We start from the raw sequence: 23,689 nt of genomic DNA on the forward strand, positions 1-23,689 counted from the left end.
GGCACCATCCTGAGCACTACTGAGTGAGGTTAATCCAGAGGGTGAGTTTGTTGAGGCTTTAGTACTTTCCTTACATCTTTCTGTTCCATTTAGTTTGTTCTCTAGAAGCACCATCAGTTGTTTCTAGAAAATATTTTTGCTGTTTTAATGGCAAATCACTCAGACTTTTCAAAATCTGTGTGTGGAATTTAAGGAGCAGATGCCCCTGGAAACAGGACCTGGGTGTAGTTTACCCTGAAAATTTCATCCATACAGTGCCTCGGTTGAAATTGCATGGGGAGGTTTCCAGGGCTGGGTTTTGTAATTACTGTTGGGTCAGTGAATGAATTCCTGGGGTGGAGGGTTGATGGCAGCTGTCCCCATCAGTGTCACTGTTTGTTCTTTCTCCTCATGGAATAAACATAGATCTTGTCTTGTATGAAAGATCAGGGGAGAGCTGGAAGGGTCTCAAAGCCTGAGGATTAAGGACATAAATTTCATGTGCAGAAAATGTCTTGTTCTTGTTGGAGGCTCTTGGCCTTTAACTCTCTGATCCTGCCTGTATCCAAAGTACATTTTGACAAAAACCCTCTGCAGGCAGTGGATTTTATTAAGGAACATGGAAACACTCGATACAAATGAAAGATGAAAGTTGATTCGATAATTTTCCAAATGTTTATGGCTGATGATTGCATGTTGAGAGGCTGAATTGATGATAAAGTGTTCTGCTGTGAGTATCTTCATAGTCTGAGAACCATTTAGCTGCTGTTGGAGGCAGGAAGGATCTCTAAAAGGGACCATAATTGGAGCCATGATTGTTGAAAAGCCTCACTTTTTCTGAATGTAAGATAAAAGGATGAGCTGCTTGTTTAAACCCCATTTTAGGAGAGATTTTTCTTTCTTTGTAAAGCCTTACCTGGAAATGGAAAGAGGTCTGAAATAATCCTGTGCTGTGGCTTTCCACTTCTGCTCACCCTTCATTCAAGCTGAAATAATGCCTTCTCTATTCAATATTCCACATTCAGTACAGGTGATTGCCACAGGCTAATGCTGCTTAATCCTGCCTTGTCCTTCTGCAGAAAATAAGTGGTGACAGGAATGTTGGGGAGAGATTTCTGATGTGCAGTTAGATATGAAAAATTTCCTGTGCAGCTCCTCAGTACCTGTGGGGTTAAACTGCAGTTCTCTCCCTCAGCTGTTAAAAAGCCACTCCACACCTCAGTTAATGAATGGAGCTGGAAAAGCACATTTAAAGGAATTTTGCTTGGGAAGTTGCTCTTCCCTGAGCTGGGGTAGGGACGGACAAGGCTGCAGGTCAAAGGTGCAGAAATAACTGGATTGGAAAGTTTCAGCTGCAGGGGAAAATAAGGAATTGACTCACTTGTAAAATGATAAATGGAGTAAGAATGAGGTGTTTTTCAAACAGAATGGAGGCAGCCTTTCAGTTTTCTGAATTTTTTTTTTTCTTAAAAGCTGTTCCAAATTATAAACAATTGAAGGAGAGATGGAGCAAGGAAAAGAGGTAAAATGGTTTTGAGGGCTCATAAACCAAGGATATTTTTTTTCATATTTTACCACTTGAGATTCAAGTCTTCATTCTGGTGCTGACTTTAAGATCACCCCTCGCTTGTCAAAGCGAAATATTTTCTTCCCTTCCATATGGCCCTTTGGCAGGGCTCTTACTTAGATCATCAATTGGCTGCTCTGTGCAGCTTAATGGCTTCATCTTGTGAGACAGGGGCTGGAGAGAGGCTGCAGGGATGGGTGAGAGAGGAGCTGGAGAGGGGCACAGGCTGCAGGGATGGATGGCACAGGGATGGGTGAGAGGCACAGGCTGCAGGGATGGGTGGGACAGGGGCTGGAGGGATGGATGGGACAGGAGCTGGAGAGGGGCACAGGCTGCAGGGATGGGTGGGACAGGGGCTGGAAGGAGGCACAGGGATGGGTGAGAGAGGAGCTGGAGGGAGGCACAGGCTGCAGGGATGGGTGGGACAGGGAGACAGGCACAGGGATGGGTGAGAGGCACAGGATGCAGGGATGGATGGGACAGGGCTGGAGAGGGGCACAGGCTGCAGGGATGGGTGGGACAGGGAGACAGGCACAGGCTGCAGGGATGGGTGGGACAGGGGCTGGAGAGGGGCACAGGCTGCAGGGATGGGTGGGACAGGGGCTGGAGAGGGGCACAGGCTGCAGGGATGGATGGGACAGGAGCTGGAGAGGGGCACAGGCTGCAGGGATGGATGGGACAGGGCTGGAGACAGGCACAGGCTGCAGGGATGGATGGGACAGGAGCTGGAGAGGGGCACAGGCTGCAGGGATGGGTGGGACAGGGCTGGAGACAGGCACAGGCTGCAGGGATGGGCTGTCCTGGAGCTCTTCATCCCCCAGACCCTCCACACCCCAAAGTCCCCTCTGCTGCAGGAGGGGGAGCAGGGAGCAAAGCTTCCTCCTGTGTGTTCTGCTTGGCTGTGTTTCCTGGGATGCCATGGAATCCCAGTGATCACAATCCCATTTTCTGTGCACCTGGAGGGGCTGTGCTGAGGGCAGAACTGGCCAGAATTGGTGACAGGGCTGTGACCCCTCAGGGCAGAGCAGCTGCTGGGCTCTGCTCCACCTTCCAGAGGGGACACCCAACACTCTGGGCAGAACCCAAACATGTCCCAGCTCATCTGTTTAGGGCACAGCAGCTTGGGGCTGCCCCAGGCCTGCCAGGGCGATGGCACCTCCCTGCCCTGCTCACAGGGCCAGCAGCACTCCTCTGCTCGGGCCCAGAACCCCGAGTTTACCCCGTGTTCAGGCTGTTGTGCTCCAGATGGGGCCCCTGTCCCTGCTGGGGAGCTGCTCTGCCCTGCTGAGCACACAGATGGTCCCAGCAGCCGCGCTGGGAGGCACCAGGTTGGAAGCAGCAGCACTGCCTGCTCTGCAGCCTGGCTTTTCCTCCAAACCATTTCCAGGCATCAGGAGAGCCCAGGATACTGAAAAACCCCTGCTGGCTGCAGGTGAGGCGGGCAGGGCTCTGCTCACTCCGAGCATATGGCACAGGGCTGGGCAGGGACAGCAGGCTGGGCTCCTGCAAATCCCTCCTCAGAGACCTCTGAGAGTTTGGAAGGGACATTTCTTGGACAGCAGTGGCTGAAAGCAGTCCAGGAATGGATATAACAAGCTTGTTATGGAGCCCATATGCCAGGAGCTGCATTTCCATGGTATTTATCATAGGATCACAGGATGGCTCAAGTTGGAAGGGACCACTGGAGGTCATCCAGACCAAGCTCCCTGCTCAGGCAGGGCTGCCTGGAGCTCAGGATTGTGTCCAGATGGCCAGGCTGGAGCAGAGAATGCAGTGAGTTATCTGTGGGAGATAAGTGGCTGCTGGGGCCAAGCACGACAGAAATGGGATCTGTGGAAGTGGCTCTTTTCAGTGCTCCTGTCTAGGCTCACAGTTAGAATTCACTTTAAAGGGTAAAAAAAAAAAAAAAAAAAAAAAAGCTATTTTCTCACCATGGTCTGTGTGTAACAGCTTTGTAAGGACTGAGGAACTTTTGTGGTCACTGCCACATGAGCAGTGCATTCCCAGAGCTGGGATGGGGGATTCTGCTGAGGCTGGAGGTGCTCTGCACAAATAGGAGTGCACACAAACTGCATAGAGCACATCTGTGTTAAAAAAGGGCATCTGCAATATTAACTGTCACTTAAGATGGCTAAAAAGTTCATTTCTTTAATGGGAGTTGGAGAAAATAAGGACAAAAGGAATGTGATTAATGATGTTCTGGGTGAAATACTGTGCTGTCTTATTGAACATGGTTAATTGGTGATGGTAGGTCTAAAATCCAGTCAATTTAGCAAACAGGTTCTTTTTAAGCAGTCAGGCTTGTGTTGTGCTGTAACACAGAGCTCACAGCACAGCCCAGCAGAGCTCCTGGGCCTCACCTGGGAATTGTCTGGTTTTGGGGGAAGCCCTTCCAGCAGTACCTGGTGGTCTCCACAGCACACAGCAGGAACTGGGCACATCCCCTCTGCCTTTTGTTCCAAATGGTGCCTGAAAATGCCTCTTACATAAGTGCCCTTGGATTCTGCAGTGGGTGATTCACAGGTTTAGCTCACATTAACTCTCTGCATGATGCCATCCATGTGGGAGGTGCTGTCCTTTCATGCTCGAGCTGCCACAAGATCATGGGCCAAGCAGCAGCCCAAATTTAGCTTGTATGTATTGCTGATGTGACTTTTAAATCTGTTTGGGGCTTGATGGAAACTTCTTTTTCAGCTTGGTGGTGGGAAATCACATCTAAACTGCTCTCTGCACTCAGAGTGTATTTATGGGGCTTTTTGAGGGTGGGAGCAGTGGACTGGTGCCCAGTGAGCTGAAATGTGTGGAACACTGAGACAAATGAACCAGAAGGCTTTTGATACATTCATCATGACATCCAGCCAGTTTAAAAACATGGAATAAGATCAGAGATGCAGGTTTTTTGTATCTCGAAGTTACCAAAAGTCCTGGGACCTTAGTGTGAGGTTGGTACCATTATAGCTTAGTTGGAATTTTGTGGGAGGCTGTGGTGAGTTTGTTTAATTGTGTTGATGAAAAGGTGTTCACCCTGTTGTGCATAATGACTGAATCTTGCTGAAGGGACTTAATTAGTGGTGAAATTCATCATTTTTCTCATCCTGACACTCACCTTGTTAAAATGCTACTGACTGGGCAGTTCTTACTAGGTTTTTTATCACTTCTTTCAAGTCTTCAGTCCAGTAGAATCTTTTGACTCCACCACCCAACACACAGAGCCTTGCTGGCCACAGCTCTTGGGAAGGAGAATTGTTGGGGGAGATGAAACAGGAAAGCCTTATAAATATGATTGTCTGGCAAAAGATTCTGAGAATATAGAAACTATAAGCAAGATTGAAATGAAAGGAAGCTTTGAGATCCCTCAGTTACTGAACAACTGGAAAACAATGGTGTGGCCAGCTGAAGGTAATCCCCTTGTCATGAAACAATGCCCTCTGCTTGCAGACAGGCCCAAGGGGCAGAGCAGACCCTACAGCTTGGCAGAAGGGGCCCAAAGAGGAGTTTTTAGGGTTTAAAATGTAACACAGGATGGTAATGTAATGATTCTTGTAGGCTGTATGGAAATGCTATAGGATTTGTATGTTGTACTGGATTGGTTAGTGAGAATCAGAATATTCAACACAGAAGAAGATTCATGGTATTGTAATGGGAACCTCACTCTCTTACCCTTTTATGCTCTTACCTTTTTTACTCCCTTACTCTCTCACCCTCTCATCCTCTCCACCTCTCTCTTCTCTCAGTCCTGCTCCAGCTGTGGCTGGCAGCTCCCAGCAGGGCCCTGCCCCCAGGCCCTTTGCAATGAACCCCAAGTTCCTGACCTGGCTGCAGAGATCTCTGCTCTCCATCCATCCCGACCGTGCTGCCCCCAATGCTCCTAAAGAGAATCTCCACTGCCTGTGGGCTGGGTGGGACAGCCTTGGAGCAGCCTGGTCTGCTGGGAGCTTTATTAAAACTATACTGCATTACATTACAACTATATTAGAGAGATACTATACTGCACTATATCATACTTACTTCTAACTAACTGCTGAAAACTCGTGGCTGTCAGCCAACAGTCCCAGCACACACACGTGCATCCAACTGGTCAATGAATCAAAACACCATCCCCAGAATCCAATCAAGCCATCCCTTCAGGTTAATAATCTTCCAGCACATTCCACATGTTCAGAACAACAGGAGCAGCAAACGAGATAAGAATTGTTTTTTCTTTCTCTGAGGTTCCTCGCTGCAATTCCCAGGAAATATCCTTGGGAAGTTGTGCCTTGCTTTTCTCAGTGTAAGGGCAGGACAGTGGCTGAGCTGGGAGGTTTTATTCCAGCTTGACTCCGTTCCTGAGGCTGCTCTTCCCAGACTCCTGGGAGGAGAGTGTTGCTTTCCTTGGCAGAGCTTTGCACATTTGCTGGGATCCACGGGGGCTCAGAACATCATTCACACCCAGCAGGCTCGAATAACAATCCTGGAAAGCTCTAATAGCCTTTAGATGGGGTTGGAGGTTTCCTGGCAACATCTGCCTGGGTTTGAAATGCTGCTCAGAATATTCACCTGCAGGAACCTCACACTGTTCACTGCTCCTCATACCAGGAGTATCATTTCTGTGGCCATCAAAGAATTCTCTCTGGAGCTCTTTCCCTTCAAGGTAATCAGTTCCTCTGCATTACAGATGCTGGAAGATTTCAAACACTACAGAAGAACAACCTGTGCTGGGTGCAGTTTTGAGGCACTTTCTGTGCTCAAAGCAAGGCTTAATCAAATGCATTGATCCTTGTAGTGCTGTGTAAAGGTTCAGTTCAATCTTTTCCTTTTGTGAAAAATGGAATTAGAATGCTCTGTAATACTTGGTCACTGTGTACTCCAAGAGTCTCCTACAGTAGCACCAGATCCTGTGGCTTGTGAGAAGATGCATTTCAGATGGAGTCTGATTATTCAGTGGATGTCTGACATGCTGTTAGAAACCTTGGCTTTTCCCCAGTTCTTTTTATTCTGATGGAAGTGACAGCTCCAAGGAGGTGAGATCTGAGTGGGATTCCTACCACAGGGGTGGCTCTGTGAACTATTTAAAGCCCTGTCCATTTGTGGCTTCTTGCAGAAAGGTTTCACTTCTGCTTTTGGCTGGTTTTGTACCACACTGTGCACCCCCAAACACGAATCCTAGACAAACAGAGTTTCAGAACTGTTGAAAACTACTTGCTGTATACTTTTACAGGACATTGCCACAACTCACTGTCCAGATAAAGTATCTGCTCAGCTAGGAATTGTTGTGGATCTCAGTCCATATCACACACCTTGATGGTTCTGAGCAGTGTTTAATGTGGAAAATGATTACTCTAATGAGCAAGAGGAAAGCTGGTCCTGGAGGTGCCTTTGGAAGCAGATTTGCCTTGTGCTGTTCCCCTCTAAGTGCAGCTTTAGGTGTCAACAACAAATCAGATGCCACAGGGCTTTCAGCTTGTTTATTCTGGCTCTTGGGGGGAATAATGAGAATTGAACATTTCCTGCTGGCGTGAGCAGAAATCTTTGGGATGAGGAAAAGCCACTGAAGGAGCTCTGCTGCTGCTGCTGCTGCTGGGGTTTTGAGGTTCTGCTGTCACCTCAGTGAAGAGGAGGCCTGGGAATGGGAACCTCTCACATTCCCAATCTGAAGGGCTTTTCCATCTTGTGCTTTTCCCTACGTTTTCTTTGAAATTGTGTTATTCCTGTAAATGGTCTCCAGTTTTTAGGAGCTGACACTTCCCACCAAGGATGGTTTGTCGGAAAATTGCCAACCAAGTCAGCAACTGGAAGCCAAGGTAGTTGGCTTGTTGTACTCCTGCATGGGGGATTTATAGGAGGGTAGTGGTGACAAAGAGAAATCCTTGTGGTGGTGGGAATGGAGCTGGTTTCTGAAATATCCATGATTTGGATATGGACTGTCAGATGGTGATAGCAGTACTTAGTGAAACTCAAAAATCATTCAGGATTTTAATGGTCACTTTGGTTTGCATCCCCCTGTAAACCTCAAGTGCTGGGGTTTTTTGTTTTTCTTTACATTTGGTTTTTGGTTCAAGGTTTGTTATGGTACCTGTTCCTCCTGGCATCTGCTTGCAATGAAATTACAGTAATTACTACTGTAGGAAAGTAATTTCTGCCTCTCTTGGCTATAACAATCTCAAAAAGGATGTGTTTCACTGTATTTCCTACTGAGAATGAAATTCCTGGGGTCAGGAAGAAGGCAAACTTGTACTTCAATAGGAATGTAATATTGTAATATTTAGCTCTACTCAAAATGAAATCTTGGAAACCATCCAGGGCTAAGGGGAGAAATCTGGGAGAACATTGTGTGACATTTATCTCATCAGTGATACCACTCAGATATCTAAATGGAATCTGTGCTGTTCCAAGTACTACAGCACAGAAGATATTCTCTTTATTGTGCACTTTTAAATTTTTTTTTCCTTTAGGGTCTACCTTGAAATAAATCATGCAAGATACTGCCAGAAGCCTTTTCCCCTTTCTCCTTGTCTCAGCTGTGCCAGTATCATTTCTTTTGTGTGGGTCAAAAGGAAAAAAGCTAACCCAGAGCCCAGCACATGCTTCCTGTGTGAGCAGGAACATTAAATATTGATCCCCAATCCTGCCTCTCAAAGAATGCTCAAAGAAAATCGAATGCTCTGTCTCAGACTACAAGCAGTGGTTTCTTTCAGCTCTGTGTTCATTCAGCTCTGCTCATCAATTACTCATTCCCTGAGCAAAATTGACCAGCTCTGAGCAACTCTTCAGAATTTACTCGAGTAAATCTTACCCTTGAAAATGCAAATGTAGCAGCTGAGAAATTTCCCAGCTTTTCTGGGAAACCTGAAAGTAAAGAAGGGGTGGTGGGCCCCCTTTGCCTGTTTGCTGGGCTGGGAGGTGATCAGCTGGAGATCCCCCTCACCCCACTGGAAACAGTCCTGGGGCTCCAGGGAGAGCAGGAATGGGCTGCAGGACTTTGGGGATTTGGGTGCCCGGTGCCACCTCAGTGACGCTGGCTGGCTCCGAGCACTGGGACACGTTGTCCCTGCTGGATGAGTTTGTTATTCCAGAGGAGAGGCAGGGAATGAAGCCATTAATTGTTGTCTCCTGTATTTGGGAACTTGAAAGCAGAAGCAATTACAGGAACATCTCTCCCAGTGTAAGGTGTGTGCTCTGCCAGATGGAATTCACTGAGAGCTGAGTGTGGGGAGGTGGCACCTGAACACTGCATTCAGTAATTTCTTCATTACTCCTGGGAGTGCAGGGCTGAGCTCAGCTTCGTGGGACTTCTGCATTGGGAAAACTGCTTTGAAGTTGTTGTGTCTATTAAATACAACTGGTTTTTCTTTAGTTCCTAAAGAACTTTGGGGAGGCAGCTTTGGGAGTGAGGGAGGAAAGGAATTGGGCAAATGGTTCTATGTTTTCTTCTGGATTTTTGTTTGGTCCTGAAATTTGAATATTATGTTCCCATTTCTCCTTGGAGATGAAATCCTGTTCAGTGTGAATAATCCTGAATTAAGTTTCTTTGCTTAAAAATATTGGGAAAAGAGGAGAGGCTTTGTTCCATGTTTGATTGATGAAATTATCTCACCTTTAACCTGCCCCTCTGTAACTTAAGACATCTTATCCCTCCTTTTTGCACATTTCTGAAATTCACAGAAGTGTGAGGTTTTAAAGATTTTAAATTACCTTTATTTGCCAACCTTGGCCCCTTCTGAGTGTCTGATAAAGCTGAGTGTTGGATTCCAGAACTATTTGCCTGTGACCTTTTCAGCTGAAGTGTGAAGAAGAGATGAAGACAAAAATTAAAATGTACAAAATAATCTGCCTCTAGAATAGTGTCAGAGTGTTGCTTCCCACTTGTAAGGATGGAAAATAAATCTCTGTGCATGTTTGAGGAAGATCTTTATTGAGGATTCAGAGTGTGTCACCTGTTTGAATATTGCAGTTATTGACTTCAGCTGTTAACTGGGTTTTAACTTCTAACACATTTCCTAGAAGCCTAAGTAGATGTGTTTCTTTTCTAAATGTCTTATTAGCAGAAAAAGTACAACAAGCCCTAGAGACACTCACTGAAGTACAGAGGGAGGGCATGCTTGAGAAGGTACATGGCTTTTGAATGATAAATGCTGGAAATAACTGTGTCCTAAGTATTTGTGTATTACTTTACAGGTCTGAAGGTGACAGCTCAAGAAGCCTCAGGTATGTGTGCATCATCTTGATTTCTTTGTTCTAAGAAAGTACTTTATTTAAAAGCATTAAATCGAAATAGATTTTTTTTTTAATGTGGGCATTTTATTGTTGGTGCTTAGCATGCCATTGGTGTTTTGAGTAAAGGTTCTTCTCCCTTGGAGGAGTTACTGAATGCTTCTGTCTCCAGTGTGGTTTGGGAGTGAGGGATTAGTTTGGATCATTACAAAACATTGATGGTTAGTTCCTGGTGCTCCCCATCCCAGTTCCTGTCACCAGCCCTGTGTCCTGGGAGCTGGGTGCCAGCTGCTGCCAGTCTTGGGGCAGCATCTGTGCTCAGGGGACATCCATGGACTTGTCTGGCTTTCTTAGCAGTCTCCTCCACCTGTCAGGGAGAGCCTTTGTTGACTCATTATTGCAGTGCTCATTCTGCACTTGGAAGGATCAGATAATCTGAATTTCATGTAATTATCAGATACTTTACTTCCAGCTTGCTCCCTTGGTGTTTTACACTCAGGGGTGGTTTTTGTTCCTGCCTCTCTGCACACATGGCTGAGTCAAGCTTGCAGAGCTTGCAAAAGGGCTCTCAACAGGACTGAGAAGTGAAAACTCCATCCTTGAATCTGAAAGTGTTCCATATTCATGGGAGCATGGCCATTGAGCAGATGCCTTGATTCTGCAGCAGTGTGACTATTGATCAGTGATAATGAGGTTCATGGTATTGACTGTGGCTTCACCATCATTCCCTGCGGTGTTTTGGGACTGTCAGGACATTGCATCTTAAGGCACCGTGTTTATTTATTGTAAAACCCCAAAGCCAAGGCAGGACCTTCCCTTGCAGAATTAAAATCCAGTTCTTACCCACAGGTGTGCAGACCATCCCCAAGAACAGGCGAGCTGCAGAACAGTCAGAAGTCTGTAGGAAAGGATTAAAGATCCTCTGAGGTGCTTTTGGCTTCAGCAGAGTTCAGGATCAGTGTGGTGTGGCCTGAGCTGGAGGCTGTGCAGGGTGAGGTGGGAATCTGTCCAGTGCACAGCAACTGAGCTGGATCTGATCCCCAGGCTGCAGGGAGATGCCTGTGGGCATCACTGCATTCTCTCCTTGGGGTTTTAGCTCCCAGCAGAGCTGCCATGAGCTGGCAGGTGGGGAAGGACTAGTGCTGGTCAGCTGCTGTAAACTGAAGCAAAGCCCCTGGCATGAGGATTTCCAGCAGTGTGGTTGTGTTTCAGCCTCAGTGATCACTCCTGTGTGTCCCTGAGCCTCCTGTGGGATTTGGCTGCTCCAAGGATGTCTGTGTGGAGCTTCTCTCTTGCAGAGTGTGTCTGGGGGGTTCAGGCAGTGCCCAGGCACAGCTGAAAGCCTCTGCCTTCAGCTCTGCTTTGGTGCTGCCTGAAACCCCAAGTCCAGCCCTGGCTCCTGCCAGGCACTGTCCTGCACTGGGTGTTCCATCAGGGTGGCTGCACTGACAGGGCACTGCTGGAAGGGTTTGCCAGGGCCTTTCCCACCTGGGAGGAAGGGTCTGCCCAGGTCTGTGCCCTTCTGGGACCTGGCAGTGCCCCGTGGCTGGGCTGTGCTGGTGGGAACTGTTGGGGGAAAGCCTTATAAATATGATTGTCTGGGAAAAGATTTTCAGAATATAGAAACTGTAAGCAAGATTGAAATGAAAACAAGCTTTGAGATCCCTCAGTTACTGAACAACTGGAAAACAATGGTGTGGCCAGCTGAAGGTAATCCCCTTTTGATGGAGCAACACCCTCTGCTTGCAGACAGGCCCAAGGGTCAGAGCAGACCCTACAGCTTGGCAGAAGGGGCCCAAAGAGGAGTTTTTAGGGTTTAAAATGTAACACAGGATGGCAATGTAATGATTCTTATAGGCTGTATGGAAATGCTATAGGATTTGTATCTTGTACTGGATTGGTTAGTGAGAATCAGAATATTCAACACAGAAGAAGATTCATTGTATTGGAACGGTAACCTCACTCTCTTACCCTTTTGCTCTCTTACCCTTTTACTCCCTTACCCTCTCATCCTCTCTCCCCCTCTCTTCTCTCAGGCCTGCTCCAGCTGTGGCTGGCAGCTCCCAGCAGGGCCCTGCACCCAGGCCCTTTGCAATAAACCCCAAGTTCCTGACCTGGCTGCAGAGATCTCTGCTCTCCATCCATCCCCACTGTCCTGCCCCCAATGCTCTGACAGGGACCCAGCACCCTGTGCCCCACAGGGACCCCTGGGACAGCCAGGCTGGGCCCTGGGGTGCTGCTCCCACCTTGCTTTGAGGCTGTTCAGGGAATCAATCCTGTTACTCACTGCGAGCTTGAGCTGCTCCAAGACAGCTCCAGCCTTCTCTGACAGCCTGATTTTAACCAGACTGATGCAGTAGCAGGCAATCAGTGTAAATTCTCTATCTTCCCTCTTAAACTGCATTTTCTCTGATGTGAAATGTCACTGAGGCTGTGCTTTTGTGTTTCTGCCTGCACAACATCCTGGTCAGCTGTGGTCTTGTCTTGGGCAAAAGCTCCCTAGGCTCTGTTGATGTTTGGGCAGCATCTTTATGTTGTGGTTAATTTGCTTCCTACTGTTTTCCTTTCTTTCTGGCAAATGAAGATGAAATGTAATTATCTCAAATGAAATGATCAGTCAGGGGAATAGTGCTCAATCTCTGAAGAGATCTTTGTTCCTGCTCACAGAGGGATCAGCAAAATAGCAGCCAATCCAAATGCTGGCCAGCCAAGTGGTTCTATGGAATCAAGGGGTGCAAGGAGCCACGAGCAGGTGGAAGGCAGGGATGGAATGTCCTGTCCCAGTGTTGACTGCACAGACAGAGTGAAGTCAGAAGGGCTCGTGTTTGTGGGCAGTAAATGAAAGCATTGGTTAGGATTGGTTGAGTCTCAGCCATTGACACTGAAGATATGAAAGGATCACTCCAAATAACCTGAGATGCAGCCAGAGGTGTTGGTCTCTCCCAGCTGGGTGAGTGCAGTCAGGCTCCTGGCCCAGAGATTGGTCTGGAATAGCTGGTGTTTGTCATGCTGGAATGGAATATCCAATACAATTCCTGGAATTTTACACTATTGCTCAGTTGCAAAGGATATTGCCCTGGTGGATTTGTTTTCAGTAGCTTTATAGCTGCTTGTAACGAGGAAATTGCATCCACAAGATGTTTTATAGTGCTGTGAAATGCAGAAAACACAGAATCTGTGCACAGACAAGGCTGACACAGCAAAGCAATATGATTCCAAATAATACATTAAAACAACCAAAAATAGCCTTGACTTTATTTGTTTCATTTGGCTTTCTCATTGTGACAAAAAAATCATGAATTTTCCTGTTGTGCAAGCCCTTAAAATTCTTTCTGCTTATAATACAGTTGTGCTGGAATAAACTCACGTTGCTTTCCCTTTGGGGAGTGCCAGGCTGGGGTATTTGTTAAATCTGTGAAAATGAGGAGATGGCTTTGAACACTTTGCATTCTGAGGTGCAATGCACACACACAATGTGGAGCTGTCAGTGTGAGGAGCTGCTTTAATTAGCTTTGTTCACATGTTTCCAGGAGAAAATGCAATTTGTTTTACAAGGCATTTTGATATTTAGTGGTGTGAAGTGACAGCCACAATGGAGATGTCTGTGCAGTATATCCTGTCAAAGTTTGCAAGGATTGTCTCAAGGTTTAGTAGCAGATGTTCCTTTTCCCTCTGCACGGGCCTTGTGTGTTTAAAAATCACCAGAGTGGAGGATTTGAGCAGAGTGAGGAGCAGAGGGGTTCAGGGAGCAGCTGTGATGAGCAAACCTCTGAAACCTGCCCAGAAACAACACCTTTAGGGTGGTTTCTTTCCAGTTGCTCCTTCCTAGTTGTGGGCTTTTAAAGGAGAAACAAGGCACAAAATTAAGGAAGATGTAACAGAACTGCATAAAAGGAGAGGCTTTCTTGGCTCCTGAGCTGGGAGGTGCCAAGGCTGTTGCCAGAAAGTTGTGGTGTCCTTGGAGGAGCTATGAAATAGGCCCAGGAAGAGTGAAAAGGCTGAAGGCTCATTTAAAAATAAGAAGAAAGGGCAGCTGAAGTACTAATTATGGGGAAAACATCAGCTGAGTTATTTAGCTGAACTAAAAGAAAATAGTGATTTTTTTTTTCCCCAGTCTGTAATAAATGGGGGAAATGTGTGGAGTTGTGTCTGTTGAGGATCACACAGAAAGGCTGATTCCTTGTAAAGGTGCACATCAGATGAGATGGAACAGTAATTGTCTAATTTACTTTAGAGCAGGAGAGAATTGTGGAGGATCAGGCTCATTCTGTGCTGGGTGGAGGGGGAGGATTGGTGTGAAACAGACCCTGACCAACTGCAGGAGGCAGCAGCACAGAAAGTCCAGCAGGAAGCAAAGTTTTAGGAACTCTTTGTTTTGTTTTACTCGGGAAAATCTGCTTGAACTGTGTGACTCAGCCTCCTCCCTGAGAACCTGCAAAGTACAATTAAACACAGAGGGACTTGTAAAGCTAATTTTCAAGTTGGAATGTATTGCTGTGCCTTCTAAATGACTCAGTGTCTATATGTAAAAATGGCCTTTTCTGGCTGGTTTGAATCATTCTGTAATGACTCTGCTACACTTTTATCACCAGTCCTTAAAATGTGCAAAATCATCACTTGTTAGTAATTTTAAAACCTCCCAAATTTTCTTACAATAGATTTTTTACATAAATGTCAGGCTGACCCTCTCCAGTGGAATGGAATCTGATGAGTCTCCTGATGTTAGTTTAAATTAGTTCTATTGCTGTTAACAGAAATAAAACATATGGAAACAGCTTCTGGTAGTTGAGATGGCTGTGGAGCTTCCAGTGGCTTTCAAATTAAGATTTAATCTGAACTTCAGAATGAAAGGACAGTGATGCATTCATCAAATTGTCAGAACTGCTTCTATGACATCTTTAACAGTGATGATACATTTGTCATGTTTAAAAACTCCTTTTTTCTCCCCCCAAAACTGTATGAAACATAGAGCCAACCAGATTTCTTTAGTTCAGTCCCAGTGTCTTGCCTGTGGAGCTTAAGCTGCACGTGCTGGTGAGCAGGGGGGATGTGTTTGTGGTTTGATGGTGTTCAAAAGGTGCCCATAATTCTGTACTTCACGTGGATTTTTACTTTTCTGATTTCTTACTGAGAAATTTCTTACTGTAACCATCTTCAGGCCCTTCATGATGTTTCATCACTTTGCCTTTGGGTGATGCAAATGATTCTGTCATAGCCACAACACCACCAGTGTTTTATACAAAAATGTCCTGTATGAACTCAATCTGTTTTCCCCCCTGTCTTGGTTTGAAGAGACAGGTGTCTGCTAAGGGAAGCAGGAGCCTCCCCTGAAAAGGAAAATGTTGACCCCCTCCCTTTGAATTATTATAATTTTGAAATTAAAAGGCTGTCAGGCAATGGTATGGGAATAGGAATAACAGTTCTTTACCAGGAAAATTAAAATGAAATGCAGTGATACAAACCAAACCCCTGCCAGAGTCAGAGCAGTTCCTGCCCCCTGTGTGTCAGGGGTGGCACAGCCCCATCCCATGGGGGCTCAGCCCTCCTGCAGTGCCAGCTGTGGCTCTGCTGGAGCAGGGATCCTGCACAAGGGGGGAGTTTTCCTCTGCAGCTCCAGGGCTGCTGGAGATGGGCCTGGGCTCCCTGTGGGAATGCAGGGCAGCAGAAGCTGCTCCTCTGGCAATGCACTGGGCAAAGGCTGCTGGGCTGTCCCAAACCTCAGATTGGATCCAGGTAGGAATGCTTGGCTCCTCCCCTGGGCAGAGCTTCTCCCCATGGGATGATGGAATTGGATCAGCCATGCAGGGACACTCAGTGGCCATGGACAGAAAATATCTCCTGGAAGAGATAAAGAAAACTGCCCAATGAACAGAAGATACCTGCCCCACCTCTGACCCATGGTGACTGAATTCACACCCAGCTCAACCTGACACCCCTTAATACCAATCCCTTTGACTCGATCCTCGAGGAAGTCCAAGAGAATTGTGAATGGGGGAATTAGAGGAGAAAAGGATGTTGTGGTTTTTTGGCAGGAGTTGTGTAAACACAGGTAGGTGTCTGTGTGCAAGCAGATGAAGCTTTTGCATCAGGCCATACATTTTATTAATAGTTTGACTTCTGAATTGCTGCAATTCTGCTTTTTGTACTGAAAAGTAGAATCAAGTCTGGCTGAACGTTGGATGCCACCCAGGTGGGTAAAGCAGCACATGCAAGCGTTTTGCCCAGTTATTTCCCCTGGAAACAGACAGCTGTAATTTATGGATCCAGTGCTGATTGTGCTCCACAGAGCTCCCAACGGGCCAGTGGTTGTTGAATTTGCAATCTCAGAAGGACAAAGCTTTGTGAGTGGTTTCACATTAATTCAGTGCAGCTCATTTCTATCCCCAGCTCTTGGAGGGGCTGCTCTGGTTATCTGTGAGATAAGGCTGTTTAATGAGCAACATGTGTGCACAGCTCAATTCAGGGAGCCCAGGGCTTGCAGTGCCACAGGATTGCTCTTTGGAATTTATTAAGCAGTTTGAGTTTCCTTCATTATTTTGCCATTTTCTTTGGGCTGCTTTTGTTCTTTTCTATTAGAATTCACAGGAAAAGCTGGGTGAATCTTGGGGTTGGAATGGGAGTATAAAGAAAGGGGAAATGTGGGGTGTTTTGTACTTTCTGTGTGCTCTGTAATGTTGTTGGAGGGTTTTCCCCTGGTCTGTGCTGTGGGTAGGAGAAATGTGCATTTCTCCCTTCCTTCAGCCACCTGCAGCTGCCTGAGGGGTCTCAGTCCTGCAAAACAGAACTGGGACACAGCAAATCCAACAGAACCACTTGGGATCACAGAAGATCCTGAGTTGGAAGGGACCCCCAAGGATCTCAAAGTCCAACTCCATCCCCACTGGAGCAGAGTTCCAGAGGGGCACGGGGTATGGTCTGAAGCTCTCTTATGGGTTTAAAGTAGTTTTTCTATTTATGTATTTATTTGTAATGGAGATGTAGTGTTATTCACGGAGCCCTGAGAGGACAGGAGTAAAACCTGACTTCAGGAACAGAATTAATTTTCTCTGCAGAACATTGAAAATAGTCTGCACCAGCTATTGGAAATCCATGTGCAAACTGCTGGGATCATGGGCAGGAGAGAGGCACTTCTGCTGAGGACCTGCCCCTATGCCCTGGTGGAAAAAAAGTCTCTGCTTCCTGCACATAATTTGTTTCTTTGAAAATAATTCATGTATGAGACGTTTCTAGATAGGACTTGAAGCTAAAGCAATTTTCCTGTAGTGCTCTGCACACCAACAATTTAAACAAAAGGCAGAACTTGCCCAGTTTTTCTTCCTGCTCTCATTGCTTCATGTAGGTGGTCATGATTAGATTAATTCCATCCAACAGGAAAATATGCAGCAAAAAAATAGATCTGGGAAAATAGTCTGATAACTTTCAAGGCCCTTGTTTATTTTTTGCTTTCCTAATCTGTATCTTAGGTAGTTTTATGCCTCCATGTAGCTCAAGCATGGTCCTTGGATTAGGAATTAACCACGATTCAGGTATCCTGTTCCTTGTCTGAGCTGTTTTAATAATGCTTTTGGAAGTATTCCAGTAAGTGCAATTGTCAATAAGTGGAAGATGAAGTGAGCAAACTGTGTGTTGGGGAAGCTGAGAACAGTCACTAAAAACATAAAGACAAAAAGAAAATTTCAGGTTTCCACAAAATGCATTATAAATTCTTGGAGTCAAGGCTAAAGTTTCATTTGCATTTGTGACTGTAGCAGCCAAATATTGTATTGATTTCAAATTATGCTGATGTTGTTGTAGCTGGGTTTGTAAGTGGAGCTGTAGATTTTGTCCCTTCTCAAAGATGAAGAAAAGGCAGTAAAAGAGAGGCTTTGCTGGAGATTCCTGGTTATTAAAGCTCAGTGAAGGCTGTAAGCTGGGAGTTCTTTAGTAAAACCCCCAGAGTGGGAGCTGTAACCTTTAGTGCCTCCCTGCTTTGCCCCATCCTGAGCTGTTTTCTCTGGAGGGGAGGAGCAGAAAGTGAAGCCTTTCCCTTGTCTCCATAGTGGATGCTCTCACTGCTCAAATCCCATATTGATCCTGCAGTCTCAGGAGCTGAACAGATCTTTAAATCCCTGTCAGCTTAGTCTTGCCTAACTTCTGCATCAATTTGGCCTCATTAACTTTTCGTTGATTAAATCAAACACATTACTTGGGATACCCCTGTAATTTATTTATAATAATTAACTGTACCAGGGGAATAAGATTTCTTCCTCTGAATTTTAATTCAAGAAGCAGTATCTGAACAGAAAAATAGAGATTGGAGCTAAAATTAATAAAGCTGCATGAAATACTGTACATTTTTGTACATTTACCATACAACAAGTCTGTAGAAGATAAGCAGGAACTGACTTGCTCCTGGTCAAATTTTCTTTGCCCTGCCCTGTGTATGGTGCTCTCTGATGAATCCCATACTCAAGAGCCATGTTTGGAAGTGTTCCAAGAGCACAGTTAGCAAATGCTCTCTGGGTATCCTCAGGCTTTCTGTTTCTTCAGTTATTTTTGTTTATTATACAAAGGAAATTTGATGTTTAAGAGTTTAGAAGTGGTAAAGATTGGAGTGTATTGCTGGTTAAAATGAACCTTGAACTCCAGTCCATCACATCCTTCCTTTTTGGATCCTGCAAACCCATCACGTGCATGAATTAGGATGACTTACCATTATTCTGTTTTGGGTAAAAACCATTCCTTTGTGCTCAAGCAAATATCAGAAATCCAGCAAGAATTCATTTCAGCTGCTAGCCCTCTCATAACCCTTCTGCTTTGATGCATAAATTGAGGGAAGTTTCCACTCTGCAATGAAGATGAGCATTGCAGCTCACCCATTGTCATTTATTATGTGCTCAGAGTGTACTGAGATAAGCCAGGCTTGCCTGGGCTGTTACAGCTCTTGATTTTGTGTCATTATCTATTTCTGCTGCTGTTGGCTTTGAAAGGAGCTGCTGGTAAATCACCTCCTGCCCCACGTGTGCCCCTGCCAGGGGACAGCAGCCTTGAGGCACAGCCACTGAGGAGTGAGGAGCAGCCAGGCCATGACAGGAGCCTTGCTTTGGTTGTGCACTTCATCTGCTCTAAATAATCCTTGGTCCTTCAAGAGCTGGGGCTGTGCACTGCAAGGGAATTGGTAATCCCATGGCTCTAAAATGGGCTGCACTTCCACAAATAATTTAATTGTGAGTTAGTTGGCACTGCTGGATTTAGGCACCAGAACCATTTCAGTGCCTGGCTGACAGACCTTGGAGAAGCACAGAAGAGTGTCAGGGAAAAGGTGTCATCACTGAGGGGGAGGGAAATTCACTGTGGAGTGCTTTGGGGTGCTGAGGAGGAGCCAGGCAAAGAGCACTTCAATCTGATAACACAAACAGAGCTGCCTTCACAGCCTAAACCAATCTCTTCTGAAGATTCACCTTCATTTGAAAGTCAAAGAAGTCACTCTTCCAAAGCCAGATTCATAAGAAACAGTTGGCTTAAGTCCTAGTGAGAAGCAGTCCTGGTTTATGTCAGTGTTAAATACAGGTAATGACTTAAGTATTTAAAGAATTTTTTGAGAATTCTTAAGGCATTTAAATACATATTACTCCATGTATCTTAATCTTAAAAAGAATATTCGTAGAATTTCCTGTCTCAGCTCCACAGCAGATGCAGACATATGTATGTGTTTGTTAGAGGAACTGTGGAGGCCAAAAGAGTAGAAGCTTTGATATATTTTTCTTTCCTTTTTATTTGAATTCATTTTGTAGAAGCAGTGTCAACATGTGCTGAGCAAGGCTGGAGGAAAAGCCCAAGGGTTACTCTTCACTTCACCTCACTGTGTCTATATATTGGAGAGGTTGTTGACAGACAGACTTACAGACCTGATGTAGGAGGAGCAGGATTGTCCTTCTCACCTTCAGCCTCCTGGATTGCAGAGTGTGAGGGCAGAGATTTCCCAGATGTGTTTCAGTTTTAGTGCTGCTGAGTCCTGAACACTTCTCAGACTCAGTGAGTCCTCCTTTACCTTGTGCCCTCCAAGAGTGACCCCAGTTCTAATTTACACCAAACCATTAGAGCTACAGCCTGAAATAACCCCCCAAACCCCCAGCCCATCCTGTAGGGTTGGTGGGATCAGCTTCCTCGTGTACACAATCAAACAGGGCAGTGCTGCCACACAAACTCCAGGGGCTGTTGGGGCTCTGAGTCCTCCCCAGCACTGCCCTCCCTCACCTCAGCCTCTCCCAGGCTCAGGCTTTTATGGAGGTCTTTAATGAAGTTCAGTAATGAGCTTTTTAATTATCACTTGGAGGCCAAACATCCTGGTGCTGTTTCTCAGCCAGAACAGGTCAATCCTAAAGGTGTAGGATTAGATGGGAATCATAAAAGCTGATTATTTCTTAATTTTGTTTTTTTTTCACTTAGCTGGTGGCAAAATTGATACCTACTCCTTGAAAGGATGTAGGAGGCTATTAGGCAGTGGATAATTAACAATAGGAAGAGGGTGGAAAGGTACAATAGGACTGTAAATTAATTACTGGTTCTTTATTCAGAAAGGACAACGTGATTCTGGAAACTTGTCTGTTCTCAGTGCCAGCTACAAGTGGGCAATATTAGGGAATAAAATTATGCAAGTAGAAAATAAGTGCCCTTAACCAGGCCTGAAAAGAGGAGTTTTCATTTCTGGTTCCTGCCATATAAACCCTGAGCTCTTGCTTTGTCCTCCTTTCTCCTAACAGTAGTGCAGAGTGTGATGGGCAGGAAATTTCCTCTGCAATGGAAGAACTAAGCAGTGGACAGTCAGCACTGACCCCCATGGGCTATTTCCCATTAAACTCATCCTTCCTTCCATAAATTCCCCCAGTGCTGTGGGATCTCTGGCTGGAGCATCTTTGTTCTCCTGTAGCATTAGAAAAGCAAATGAACTCCTGCCTGTCTGATGAAGGTCAAACATCTGTCCAAGCCACATGGACCCCGTGCAGCTGTAAATAATTCTCATTAGGAAACAGAAGGTTGTTTTTTGTGCTCATTTTTGGGGAGGTACAAGTTTTAAAAATGGAGTTGTAGAGCTCTTACCCTTCAGTTGCTGTGCACACACAGCACCTTTCACATTAAAACTTCATGTGCACTTAAGTGATGCTCAGATGAACTGCTGGTAAAAATCCAGACCAAAATAGGGGTGTTGAGAGATGCTGTGAGGTGGATTTGCTTTTTGGAACACCAGGAAATGAAAGCAGAAGAGTTTGAATGGTGGAGCCTTTTTAGAGCAGAGAGATATTTTTAGGTTTCCAGATTTAGAATATTTCCTTGAAGTCTTGTTGTACCACCTTACTCAGTAATTTCTATTGAAAACAGAATGGTTTTTCTGTTGGGCTTTGTTCATTTTGTCTTGCATGCAAGCACTTGCAAATGTGAGCAGCACTGGCAAGAACCATGAGCCAAACACAGAAATTCTCTGTTCAAGAGAACCACCTCACAGATGGTGAGCTCAACACTCAATTTTAACAGCTGTTCTCCTTGAGAGAAAGTATTGATTCTAAAAGTTGTAGAAATGGAAAGAGAGGGGAAAAAAAAACAGCCCAAGAAATTGGTTTTCTGTGTCTTTAATACTGTGATAAGCTTAAGGAAGAGCTTGGGGTGCCAGTAATGGAGTTGGAATGACCTGCTTGGGGTTGTGGGGTGATTCATGAGGATGGGTCTGGATTAAAAATGGCTTGTACCACCTTGAAGGGCAGAAAAGCAGCACTGTTCACCCAGGGAGTCCATAACAGCTGGAAATACCAGATATTTGGGTTTTTGTTCCTGCAGCTCCCTGGAGGTGGGAGCACAGTGTCAGGGGAAGATTCTCCTGGAGAACTGTTAGGATAGACTTGTATTTCTTGTGTCTGGGTTCATTTGTGGTTGGCTTCTGGTTTTTTTGTTTGTTTGTTTGTTTGTTTGGTTTGGTTTTTGTTTGTTTTTTTAATTAATTAATTAATTTTAATTTTTTTTTTTTTTAATTAGGAAAAAAGCTGTAGCACCATACTTGGGATAGTCTCTTGCCATCAGAACCAAAGTATCTTGAAGCTCCTTATTGCTTTGGGCATTGGGATGAGCTGGCTGTGAGGGGCTGATTTTTAGGACACTGATTTTAAAGCAGGTGTTTGTAGCCCTTCCTCTCTCCTCTTCCCAAGTGTAATTGCTTCAAAGCCAGAGAGTTGCCAGGAATCTCAAAACATTTTTCCTTCTCCTCTGGGCATTGGTAGGTTAGGGAGGGTGAGGTTCCAAACTGGGGACACAAAGGAGGTGGCAGGGCAGTGTGAAGGGCACAGAGGGATGAGCTGTTCCACAGCTCCACCAGAGCAGCAACGGGGCAAGAATTCCAATATTCTTTCCAATTTATTTTTTCTCTGTCCCTGAACTCACAGCTGAATCCAAAAAGCTATTAAGGAATCACTTGAAGATTTGCTCTGCCCTGGAGGGCTGGGAATAGCCTGTTGGAGGGTCCTGTGCTGTAAAATATCTGTGATTCAGCTGATTGATCAATAATTTAACCAAGTGATTAAACTGAGGCTGTAGTAAGCAGAAAAACTGATTGGACAAAACAGAAAATACTTTAAATTAGGAAGAAAAGGTGAACACTGATTTTGTGTGTGTGTGTGTGTGCACATTAAATGAATAGGATTTTTAAACTCTGTCTCCAGAAGAGGCATTTTACTGGGCCAGTATTTGGGAAGAAGATAGCACAGAATATCAGCATTCTATTACCTCAATATCTATGATAATGAAAGATGCCTGCACTTACAGGGACAAGTGGAGCATGAAATAGTGCAGGGTGTCCATGGTGGGAAGATGGAAAAATGTTCAGGAAAAAGCAAATTGGCAGGAAATTATAAACTTGGCATTGGTGGTCATTGATAACCTGATGACCTCAGGTAACTTCCACATCAGCTCAGCCCCACTGAGCACCACAGAATATGGTGAGGACAAGGGGGCTGGATTTAAGCTGAAAGAGGAGAGGCTTAAATGGGACATTGGGAAGAAATTCCTCCCTGTGAGGGTGGGCAGGCCCTGGCACAGGTGCCCAGAGCAGCTGGGGCTGCCCCTGGATCCCTGGCAGTGCCCAAGGGTTGGACACTGGGGCTGGGAGCAGCCTGGGACAGTGGGAGGTGTCCCTGCCCATGGAACAAAATGAGCTTTAAGGTCCCTCCTAACTCAAAGCACTTGGTGAGCTGGTTTTTACTAAGCTTGCCTGATGTTAAGTAGGGATTTTGTCCTGGGATTCCTGAGCAGCACTGGGAGCTGTGACCCAGCCCAGGGCTCTGCTCAGGATGTGGAGGTAACCAAGCACAAGGGAGGGGATGGGGAAGGTGGGATTTCACCTGCCACTTGTTGGGGTGAGACCTGTGCCCTCTCAGAGCCCTGGTTCAGCCACAGTCCCTTGGAGTGTCTCCCCTAGGAGCCCATTAACTGTAAACTGTAATTAAAAAGAAGTGACTGTGACTTCAAACAGCCTCCTAAGTGCCATTTTCTGTACAAAACAATGACAAATACCTCGAGATAAGAGAAGGCTTTGTGCATTTTAATATCTTTATGATGAATAAATCATCTCCTTTGTAAGGTTAATGAAAGCAGATGGATGTGAGTGCTGGAATGCAGTTGCTCATTAGGAATTCCCTTCCAAAGTGTGTCCCTGGACAGTCCTGACCAAAGAGTCCCTGAGGAGCTGTGGTGTGAAGTGATGATGCTGAATGCGTGAGGAGCAGCAGCCTTTGCCAAATATTTACTGAACTGCACTTAAATCCCATTCACATCTCACCTTTCTTCTCATTGCAGGAAGGAAGGGCTGCAGTGCCACAAATACTCAAAAAGGGTACACAGTTAAGAGGGTTTGCTGTTAGTGAGACTTGCCATTGAAATAAGGGCAAGTATTCCTAGCACAGAGCAGAATTCTGCTTTTGTGGACACTTT

General features: G+C 45.5%; 1 protein-coding gene across 9 annotated transcripts in view; it reads left to right on the plus strand.

The window, feature by feature from the left end:
• Positions 1 to 23,689, plus strand: part of LOC139585857 (IQ motif and SEC7 domain-containing protein 3-like) — a 158,965-nt gene that overhangs the window by 49,126 nt on the left and 86,150 nt on the right. For all 9 annotated transcript variants that reach the window (XR_011677386.1, XR_011677384.1, XR_011677385.1 and 6 more), the window contains exon 2: positions 9,701 to 9,730. Coding sequence is in view for 1 of the 9 variants with exons in the window: in XM_071418859.1 (XP_071274960.1) it covers positions 9,701 to 9,730 (30 nt within the window). In the remaining 8 variants the exon portion in view is untranslated. The remainder of the gene's footprint in view (positions 1 to 9,700; positions 9,731 to 23,689) is intronic.

This window comes from Agelaius tricolor, unplaced genomic scaffold (assembly GCF_023055355.1).
Source record: "Agelaius tricolor isolate 1412-34295 unplaced genomic scaffold, bAgeTri1.0.p SCAF_93, whole genome shotgun sequence".
Classification (NCBI taxonomy): Eukaryota; Metazoa; Chordata; class Aves; order Passeriformes; family Icteridae; genus Agelaius; species Agelaius tricolor.